Source organism: Mastomys coucha, unplaced genomic scaffold, assembly GCF_008632895.1.
Source record: "Mastomys coucha isolate ucsf_1 unplaced genomic scaffold, UCSF_Mcou_1 pScaffold22, whole genome shotgun sequence".
In the NCBI taxonomy this organism is placed as follows: Eukaryota; Metazoa; Chordata; class Mammalia; order Rodentia; family Muridae; genus Mastomys; species Mastomys coucha.
In genome coordinates, this window is record NW_022196905.1 from 130,047,629 (window position 1) to 130,058,575 (window position 10,947).

The following is a 10,947-nucleotide window of genomic DNA, read 5'->3' on the forward strand; positions in this document are numbered from 1 at the left end:
CATTACAGATGGTTATGAGCCACCATGTGGTTGCTGGGATTTGAACTCGGGACCTCTGGAAGAGCAGTTGGTGCTCTTACCTGCTGAGCCATGTCTTCAGCCCCCCATCCCTATTCTTTACATGAATACATCTGATTGAAGTGTGCTTTAACTAATAATAGCACCCAGGGCTAGGGATATAGCTACATTGGCAAAGTGCTTACCTCTCATGCAAGAAGCTCTGGGATCTAGCCCCAGCACTGCATAAAACCATCGTTGAGCATGTTCCTGTAATTATAGCATTCTGCAGATGGGGACTGAAGGGTCAGGAATTCAAAGCTATCTTTGACAACTCACTAGCCTAGTGAGTTCTAGGTTAAGGCTGGGCTGCACAAAATCTTGTCTTAAAAGACACCAGCTATACCCGGAGGAATGGACCATGTGGTAGTAAGAGGTGCGTTGCGAGTACGTGTGGAGGCTCTCTTGGCTCCAGCCTCCCTCAGCAGACTGGCTGGCATGCATGAGTATGCCGTGGTAGTTTCCAGAATCTTCTGCTTGCTTGTAATTCCAGTACTTGGGAGGCCGAGGATGGAGTATTTATAAAACTTTGAGACTAAATTGTCTCAAAGGCAGGGAAAAAGACAGCTGCATCACGTGTGAGTCATGTTTGGCAAGAAAGCTGCTAAGCTCTTTGCTGTAGAGGGTGGGTCCGTGCTTTGTGACTTAGACCTTTGGCACCCTTTGCCTTGTGAGCCTCTACCCTACAGTGAAATACGGGTAAAATAAGATCTGCTAGTCCTGAGTTAAATAGCCAGTTGACAGTCTACCAACAGTGATGATGCTAAATTATTGGGGGGAAGAACTGAGGCTGGGGATGTAGCTCAGTGCAACACGACATGTACAGACACAGACATGCATAAGCAGACACAGATGCATACCTAGACACACCAGACATGTCACACATACACCACAGACATATGCGCATATGTCGGTACAAATACAGGCATGTACAGACACATGCACAGACCCAAATATACATACTCAAACATGACATATACACACCATGGACACACCACTGACAAACACATATCACAGATGGATACACACATACAACATAGACACATGCACATACACAGATGTACATATACAAACACAGGCACATAGACATGGCCCGGGCAGACACATGTGCAGATATAGATACTTAAACATATACAGACAAACACATACAAATACAGTCATGCATACAAAATACAGAAGCACTCAGACGTGTTGACACCGTGGACATGCCCATGTATGGACGCGGGCATACACATATACCCACAGAAAAATGGGTGTTGTCGTGTACACTTGACGTGTGAGCGCGTGGAGCAAGCAGCAGGAGGTTTCTTATTTAAGGGTGCTGCTTCTTCCCTACAGGCACCATGAGGTCTGTGCGTAGACACCTGTTCTCACAGAATTCTGCCCCAGGCCAGGGCATCGTCTGGGAGTGGCTGGGCGATGATGGATCCTGGATTGCCTATGAAGCTAGAATCTGTGACTATCTGGAACAGCAAGTGGCCCGGGGCATCCAGGTGGTGGACTTGGCCCCACTGGGCTATAACTACACTGTCAACTATGCCACCCTAACCCAAACCAACAAGACTTCCAGCTTCTGCCGGAGTGTGCGACGCCAAGCGGGGCCAGTTTACCCAGTGACTTCAGACATCGCTGCCCCACGTCAAATGGGACTCATCTGCTTTTGCCAACAGTGCCTCCATGGTAGCGGAGCTGGCCCTGTGTCAGGTCGCTACCGCCACTCCATGACCAACCTGCCTGCATATCCTGCCCCCCAAGCGCCCCACCGGACCACCACTGTCTCTGGGGCCCACCAGGCCTTTGCCCCATACAATAAACCTTCACTGTCTGGGGCCAGATCTGCGCCAAGGTTGAACACCACCAACCCCTGGGGTGCAGCACCTTCTGTTCCAGGCAACCAGTCCCTGTTCCATTCCAGCCTCTCCCACCTGGGGCCACAGCTCCTGCCCTCAGGACCGTCCACCTCCAGTGGAGCCAGGTACCTCCCAGTGCAAACTTTGTTTTCACCTGTGTGCAAAGCCCCTCCCTCGGCCTTGCACCTCCACACCTGCCTGCCCCTTGTGTGGTGTCTTTTGCAAGCACCACCCATGGCTGAGCCTCCTTGGTTTTCCACTTGGATGTCTTTTTTTTTTTTTCCGGGACAGGGTTTCTCTGTGTAGCCCTGGTTGTCCTGGAACGCTTTTGTAGACCAGGCTGGCCTCAAGCTCACAGAGAGAGAGAGAGAGAGAGAGAGAGAGAGAGAGAGAGAGAGAGAGAGAGAGAGAGAGAAGAGAAGAGAAGAGAAGAGAGAGAGAGAGAGAGTGGGAGAGAGCGAGCGCTCGAGTGAGAGCACCAGCAGGTGCCAGAGAGCACAGTGTTAGTTCTACCATGCATGGGTCTTGGATTGAACTCAAGTTGTCAGGCCTGGCAGGAGTCTTCTCTACCCACTGAACCATCTCACTGGCTCTGATTGGTGTTTTATGTTGTTGTTTTTGTTTGTTTGTTTGTTTTAAGATTTATTTATTATTATATGTAAATACTCTTCAGACACACCAGAAGAGGGCATCAGATCTCATTACAGATGAATGTGAGCCACCATGTGGTTCCTGGGATTTGAACTCAGGACCTTTGGAAGAGCAGTCAGTGCTCTTAACTGCTGAGCCAACTCTCTAGCCTATTTTTATTTTTTTAATTTTGTTTTGTTTTTAGAAAAAGTCTCTCTGTGTATTTCAGGCTGGGCTGGAATTCTCCATCCTCTTTTCCTCCTCTTAGAGCATTAGGGCAGTCACTCCACAATCCTCATCACCGCCACTAAACAAAAAAAAACAAACAAAAAAAAAACCGGAGCTGGGCGGTGGTGGCCCATGCCTTTGATCCCAGCACTTGGGAGGCAGAGGCAGGTGGATTTCTGAGTTCGAAGCCAGCCTGGTGTACAGAGTGAGTTCCAGGACAGCTGGGGCTACACAGAGAACCCCTGTCTCGAAAAACCAAAAAACAAAAACAAAAAAGTGCCTGGCACACACAGGCATCTTAGAAAAGCTAGTAGTATTTTCTAAACCCACCTGAACAGGTGGGAACTGACGAGGACTTAGATGCCATGGCCAGCTTTATTCTTTAAGCTTGTGACATGGGCTGGGGTGGACATCAGAGACGTCTGCCTGGCGTCTGCAGATGAGGAACTGCAGGTTGGCTTAGCGCTAAAAAGACTTATCTAGAATCTTCCTTGCTTGGGACGTGACTCAGTGGTAGAACCCCAGCCTGGAATCCCCCAGTGAGAGTCTGGGGTGTGGCTCAGTGATATACTGTCTGCCTAGCATGATGCCTAGCTGCCTGCCAGCACCCTAAAGAGAAAAGCTGTTAGTTGTGTGGGACGCATAGGCACTGGGGCTGGCTGGAGTGTGTGGAATGGGAGGACGGACCTGCTGGACAAGGGAGCATCAGGGCCTGGGTCACCATCCCCCATGCGTCTGTCTCCAGAGTTGGGCATGTGTGTCCATCTTCCTGGGAACTGGGAGTCCAGACAGATATCACTGGGCCCTGTGCAGGCTTTACATGGCAAGAGCCTACAGGGCTCCCTGGCATGTCCCTCTCTCTTGCTATGTAGGCTTAGTGTGTGGGTCAGTCCTTGAGGGAATGGGAGTCTGTGGTCAGTCTAGGACACTGAGGCTGAGTTTCAGCTTTGTTGAATTGCTTCAGGCTGAGGTTGAATTGCTTTCGTTTCGTCCTCTTGTCCTGTCTGCCCTCTTCTCCTCGTCTTCTTTTCCCTTCTGCTCTTTTCCTCCCTGTCCCCTCCCTGCTCCTTTACTGGCTCTTCCTCTCCCAAGTAATAATAGTTTACTCTTTAGCCTAGCCTGGCCTAGCATTTACTGTGTAGCTCAGGCTACCCTCACATTCTCAATCCTTCAGCTCATGAGTACCAGGGTTATAGACTTGAACCACTGGCGAGGAGACTCAACAGACCTCTACCTGGGGACTCAGGATGAACCAGACTTGGTCCTGGGTCTTTTCTCCTCAGATTGGGCTCCTGTTGGTTGGGGCCTCTCCTCCGCATGTCCAGGCACTGCTAGGACTCTCTGCAGGCAGGCAGGTGGATGATGGAGAGGTCACTGGGCCAGCTTGCTCCTGGGTAGGTGCTGCCTGTCATTACTTGCTGGTCTGCAGGAGACAGGGGAACTGGGCCAGCCTGCTGTGTGGGTTGGACAGCTTCAGAGCAAGCTGGCTGCCTCCTGTCATAAGAATGGTGCGCCTGTGTTTCCTCAGGGCCTTCAGGGGCTGGGAGGGGCATCCTTTCACTTGCTCGAACCCATCCAGTCTGAATAAGCAAATGTTTACCCATATCTTTTCAAATTAAAAAAATTACATGTATGTTTTGTATGTGTGGGTGGGTTGGTGTGTATGTTGGAGTCAGCTGTACCCTTCCACCATTAGATCCTGGGAACTGCACTCCGGCCCTCAGGCGTGGTGGCATGGTGCCAGCTTCCCATATCTAATTTTTTCTGTGGCCTTCCTCAAGCACTCTGCTCTGATGGGTTAACTAACCCTCTGGTCTCTTCCCCCAGCTGGCACTGGGAGAAATGCAAACATTTGACCCCTCGTTCTCCCCAGGGGCTGTGGTAGCAGGTCTTACAAGCCAAGGGAGGGTCAGCAGCAGTAGGTGACAGTTTGCAGAGCTGTGTGGAGGCGGCAGCAGGGGTCAGGCAGGGCCAATCTGAACAGAGTGCAGCTTAGGGAAACTGAGACCTACTCTGCCTGCTGCTGAGTGAGCCCCTGACTTAGAAAGCGGCACTCCAGGGTTTATGGAAACTCATACCCTTTCTTTAGGTTTTTGTTTCATAAAACTCCTGTGGTTTCCTTTGCTCAGTTTAGGTGAAACTTGCAGTGCCCCCTGGGAACATGCACTCCAGAAAAAGCTGTGTCATTTGTAACTGAGCTTCTGGGCATAAGGACATTTCCTTGTAGCTGAAGTTTTATCCCTTTAAGCAGCAAAACACATGCTCTAATCAGGGTGCTGGAAAGCTTTCCAAAATGTGTCATGCTCACGCCCATCTCTCTATAGCCGGGCGGGACAACTTGCCTAGTCTTTTGATGAGGGGTGGTGACTAGGGCTGGCAGCTTTGAAACATTAGCCAGGTGTGTCTAGCCTGTGCCCCACAGGCTTCATCTAGCTGAGCCTAGCCATGAATGTTGCTTAACACATGATTGTAAGCTTATGTAAGATGAGAGTGTATGTGTGCTGTGGACATGCACATAAAAGTCAGAGGGCCTGCCTCTGACCTACTCACCTTGTTTTCTTTTCTTTAAAAAAAAATGTGTATGTAGGGTATGTGTGCCCACGAGCACACACATCTGAGTAGGCCAGAAGAGGGTGTTAGACCCCCTGGGACTGGAGTTACAGATGGTTGTGAGTCACCTTGTGGGTGTTGGGAGTTATATCTAGGTCCTCTGAAAGAGCAGCCAATGCTCTTAACCGTCTCCCCAGCCCCTGACTATAGTTTTTATACATTAATTGTGTTGATGTATTTTGTGTGTACGCACAAGTATGCACTCTCTCACCACACTGTAAGTGAAGAGATAAGAGGATTATCATGAAGTTGTGTCTCCCCTTCCAACATGTAGGTACCAAGGAGCCATGGAAGCATGTCCACCCCCCCTTTTTTCTTTTCTTTTCTTTTTTTTTTGAGACAGGATTTTGTAGTATAGTCAGCTGCTTTGTGTGTAACTCGGGTTGGCTTGAACACACGATCCTTTTCAGTCTCTGACTGCTGGATTTACAGGTATGAGCCACCACACCAGCAGCCTCTGCTGTGTTCTTGATGCTGCTCTGAACCCCACCCCCACCCCCGCGCCCACCCCCGCCCTGGGAACCTGGCTGCCATCGCCCTGGATTAGAACTGATGTTCTGCCTTGTTCCCACTCTTGCCACTGTCCTGTTTGAGATTAGGGTGTTACATGTTGCAGGTCCAGCGTTTCTCTTTTTATCAAATTTTAGTTAATTAATTAACTTAGTTGTTGAGCTAGGATCTCACTGTGTAGCCCAGGCTGGCCTCAGATTTACAGAGTTCCACCTGCCTTTGCCTCCTGAGAGCTAGGGTGAAAGGGGTGATCGCCATGCTCAGCTGTGTTAAATATTTGTTATCACATTTAAATGTGTATCCACACACACATGCACAGTGTGGCGGTCAGGGAGCAGCTTGTGGAGATCAGTTCTCTCCTCCTGTTCCCAGGGATCCAGCTCTGTCCTCAGCCTGGGGAAGTCTCTTTCCCTGGCTGGGGCTTCGTGTTGGCCGCTGCATTTTCCTTTTTCTCTAATGCTGCTATGGGTCTTTCAATTCAGTGAGGGCTCTGGGGTCCTGCTTTGACTTTGTTCTGCACCTAAAAGTCACGAGGGATCTTGAGATTTTTATATTGGGCATGATATTCATCGTACCTACCACCCTATATAGGAATGGAAGCTCTGTAGTGGGGCCTGGCACACCATTTTATAGTGTCATCTCAGTAGTGTCCAAATTGGAGCTGAATGTAGCATGTACACACGTGTGTGTCACACACAGACCAAAAGTACTTGTCTCTTATTCTCAGCTGCATTTGGTGTGGAGTCCAGCTTTCTCTCCCCATTCATGTCTTTTTCTGGTAAGGGAAGACCTGGGAATGGGGAAGTAGCCAGGGACCCCCAATCTCTGTGGGGCCGAGGGCTTTGTCCCTACACAGCCACTCATGTAGGTGAGCTATAGAGCCAAAAACCTTTGGTTTTTCTGGTAGTTAATTCTGGACTCAAGTTTATTGCTCCCTGGAGAGTTGAAGTGGGTGAAGGACACGGTTGTTGTGTTTGTTTATTTTTGTTTTTTTATTTTGGTTGTGAGCCTAGCCTTTAACGGTTGAGCCATCTCTCCAGCCCTATTTTTGTTTTTTTAAACAAGGTCTTACTGTGTTACTGTGTGACCCTGCCTGGCTTGGAATTTACTATGTATATCTTGTCTCAAACTTGGGCAATCCAAAATGCTGGGCTTTCGTGCCCTCATTTACGTATATGGTGTGATTCACACCACGGATAACCTTCTTGAGGGGTCGAGGGAGAGGTATGTGGAGCAGTCTTCTATGGTGGAATGCATCTGTAATCTGCATCTGGCACTTAGTTTGAGCACAGCCTGAATTACATGCCAAGTTCAAGGACAGCCTGGGATACATATGAAACTATCTAAAGAGGGGTACGTGGACTGGGACTATAACTAAATTGGCAGAGTATTGCCTAGACAGTCCTGGGTTTAATCTTTAGCATTGTATAAGTGGGGTGTGGTAGTGTACACCAATAATTCTAACACTCCAGAGTTTGGAGGCTGGAGTTAAGGTCATCTTTAGCTGCTCAGTGAGTTCTAAGCCACCTTTGGGTACTTGTTACTGTAGTTAAAGGATCAAAGAAGAGAAGAGGTAGAAACAGGCTTAGGGAGGGGTGGAGCTTGCAAGCTGGGTAGCATCAGTATTTCAGGCCAGCTCTGCCTTTATCAGAGCATCCATAATGCCTTCAGTCTCACCTTCTTTTGAGGCTGAAAATAGAGGGGACAGGAAGCCCCACTACATGGGGCTATGTTATTTGCAGAGAACATTCAAGAAACTCAAAACACTCTTTTTTCCAGATAGGGCCTTACTGTGTAACTCTGGCCATTGTGGAACTGTGTAGAGCAGGCTGACCTCAGACTCAGAGATCCACCTGCCTCTGCCTCTGCCTCCTGAGGGCTGGGATTAAAGGTGTGCACCATCACTGCCTGGCAAATAAAATCCATGTTATCACTCAAGCCAACCCTGGAGCAGGGCTCTGTTTCAGGCCCTGCAGGAGGCCTTCCCTCAGCCCAGCTCCAGTTGGGTGTGTGGCTTCCAGCTGGATGAGGTCACAGCTGCCTTCAGCTTCCACCCTCCACTTCTGAGATCTGTGACTGACTGTGTGGCAGGTCTTCGGCAGAACCTGGAGGTAGTGGTTGGTATACCCTTAGCACTACAGGAGCCAGATAGTGCCTGTCCTCTGTGCCTGAGTGCCTTCCATGTTCTGGCCCTGAGGAGCGCCTCTGTGTGGGACCACATGGGAAGGTTTTGTAATCTTCATATTTCATCATCAGAATGGGCAGGGATACATGGAAGGGCCCAGAAGGGCCTCGGGAGTAGGAAGGAGGAGGAGCTGACAGGAATTCAGGCCTTTAGCCAACTGTTCTCCAAGTAGAGCTCAACCAAAACCAGAACGTCTTGCATGTGGGATTCCCGGGTGATGTATTCATGCATCCATTTATTTTGTAATAGTAGGGATTGAACCCAGGGCCTCACTCATGTTGGGCAAGGCTCTATCACTGAGCTCCAAACACAAGTCTCCTTTTTACATTTATGTGTTTTGTGTGTGTATGCATGCATATGTACACAGGTACTTGTATCTGCTGACTTGTGTACAAGGAGGTCAGAGGGCAACCTTCAGGGGTGAGCGCTCTCTTTCTACCACATCAGTTCCAGGGTTTAAACTCCTCAGTGGGGTACCTTTCCCCACTGAGCCATCTCACCAGCATCCCAAGTAATCTTTTTACTTTGAAACAAGGTCTCAGTAAGCTGCCCAGGCAGGCCATAAACCTCTGTGTGTAATTCAGGCTGGTGTTGACCGTGGTGACTTTGGCTGGCTTGTATCTTCCACATACACCAGGCTGGCCTTATACTTGCAGAGATCCACTTGCCTTCTCCTTCCTTGTTTTTGTTTGTTTGTTTGGTTTTTTGATTTTTGATTTTTGTTTTTTGTTTGTCTTTTTTGGTTTTTTTGAGATGGATCTGGAGCACACTGATTGGCTAGACTGGCTGGCCTGGAAGCCCTGAGGATACAGAGCAGCCTGTGACTTCAGGTCCCTTTTGGGGCCTCTGTGTGAAAGCAAACACACACACACACACACACACACACACACACACACACACACGCATGTGAATATACCCATATACATGTACAACATATGTATAGAGTTAATACTAAAATCTTCAAAAATTTTAATTTCTGTTGCAGAGCTAAGGATGGAATCCAGAGTTTGCCTTACACATAAGATAAACAGTCACTTACTAAAAATACCAACTCCATAAGCTTTATTTTGATAGGAATTCCACAGAAATAGTGTTGGAACTTTCTGGTTGCATAGTGTACAATATTGACTTTGTCATTACTGGCAGTGGTGGTCTCTATTACTTGTTAAAGTGGCCTTCCTGCTGAACTCTGTCTGTGTAGGTGCCCCGAGAGCTTTCCTGTTTTGTTTCTGTTTCTGTGTCTTTTGAGATGTAGGCTGGACTGGCCCCTGGGTACCTCTGAACACATTATATAGACCAGGCTGGCCCCTTGAGTACTGGGATTACAGGCGTGTGCCCTGATGCCCAGCTGAGAGCCTTCTTAAGTTTCTTTTGCATGGATTTATTTATTTAGTGTATAGGGATGCACACGTGCCGCACCCCCATGGAGACAGTTTGCTGGAATTGGTTCTGTTTCCACTCTGGGTTATGGGAATTAAACTAAGCATGTCTGGCTCTGTGATAGGAAGTGCTCAATAAAGTGTTGAGCTATCTCATTGGCCTGAATGCTTTCCGTGTGTGTGTGTGTGTGTGTGTGTGTGTGTTTCAGTTTGTAACTGGAGTGCTGTATGAAAGTGACAACTACTTGGAGAACAGTCTTTTTAATGTCCACATGAAACCTCATTGAATGCCTTGTCTTGAGTGTTTTGGCATGCCTGAGAAAATAGCATGTGGGCCTCCACCTACAGGCTGCTGAGGGTGCAGCCAGGGAACCTCCCAGCTTGCTGTGTGAGGTACCACTCACTGAGTTGCCTCTCTTCTCTCTAGTGCCTCCTTCCTCAGCGGTCCCTCCTCCAGAAGCCCAGGGAGCGCCCCCACCACTGTGCCCGTGCAGATGCCAAAGCCCAGCAGGGTCCAGCAGGCGCTTGCAGGTAAGTGTCTTCACAGATTGTGACCCACCAGGCTTACTGGGGAGGGAATGGTGGAGTGAAGACCCTGTTATTCTCTGAGTCCTCAGGGAAATCCAAAGCGATTGATATACTCCTCCCACCCTCAGAGAGCAAGTTTAGGAGCCTCTCTAGCCCTGGGGCGTGTCAGGCCTGGTGGAAACCTTTCTAGTATTTACATCCAGTTGAACTGTAGTTAGAGTATTTCCTCTAACAGGGCCTTCAAGGAGTCATGAGACTTTTCTAGCCCCAGTTAGGTATGTGTATGTGTGTTGTATGTGTAGCACATGAGTACAGGCTCCTAAGAAGGCCAGGAGAGGGCGTCAGATTTCCTGGAACTGGAAACACAGGTTTGAGTGCTGAGAAGCAAACCTCCAAGAACAGCAAGTGTCTCTAACTGTCGAGCTGTCTTGCCGGCCCCTAAGCCTTGGCATTTTGTTTTTGGATTAGTGTTTGGTGAGTACGCATGTGGATGGATGCAGAGGGATACCTCAGGCCAATCATGTTGTGTTTTAAATAGTCTCTCATTGGCCTGGGACTCACTGGCTCTGCATAGCTGGCTGCCAATCCAGCTAGATAGCTCCAGGGATCTGATTGTCCCCTCCTCCCCAGTCCTGGGACTACAAATGAATACCACTGGGCCTAGCTTTTTTTATGTGTGTCCTGGGCATCAAAATTAGTTCCTCATAGTTGAGACAGTAATTTTTTTACCAGCCGTACTATCTTCCCAGGCCTTAAAAGCTTTAAAAATTACATTTATTTGTGTGTAGGAGTGATGGTGGTCAGGCCATGGAGCGTTCAGGAATCTCATGGATATAGAGGTCAGAGAACAGCCTGTAGGGTCGGTTTTCTCCTCTCATGGCCCAGGGGCAGACTCAAGGCATCGGGCTCTGATGAAGGACTTTGTCCTACTGGCCACCTCGCCCGTTTCTTTCTTTCTTTTTTTTTTTTC

The 10,947-nt window shown here is 48.8% G+C and overlaps 1 protein-coding gene across 6 annotated transcripts in view; it reads left to right on the top strand.

Moving 5' to 3' along the window:
* The window catches only part of Dtx2 (deltex E3 ubiquitin ligase 2), a 35,510-nt gene that overhangs the window by 15,434 nt on the left and 9,129 nt on the right, over nt 1–10,947 (top strand). For all 6 annotated transcript variants that reach the window (XM_031338252.1, XM_031338257.1, XM_031338255.1 and 3 more), the window contains 2 exons: nt 1,396–2,032; nt 9,877–9,980. In XM_031338252.1, coding sequence (XP_031194112.1) covers nt 1,396–2,032; nt 9,877–9,980 — 741 coding nt within the window. The remainder of the gene's footprint in view (nt 1–1,395; nt 2,033–9,876; nt 9,981–10,947) is intronic.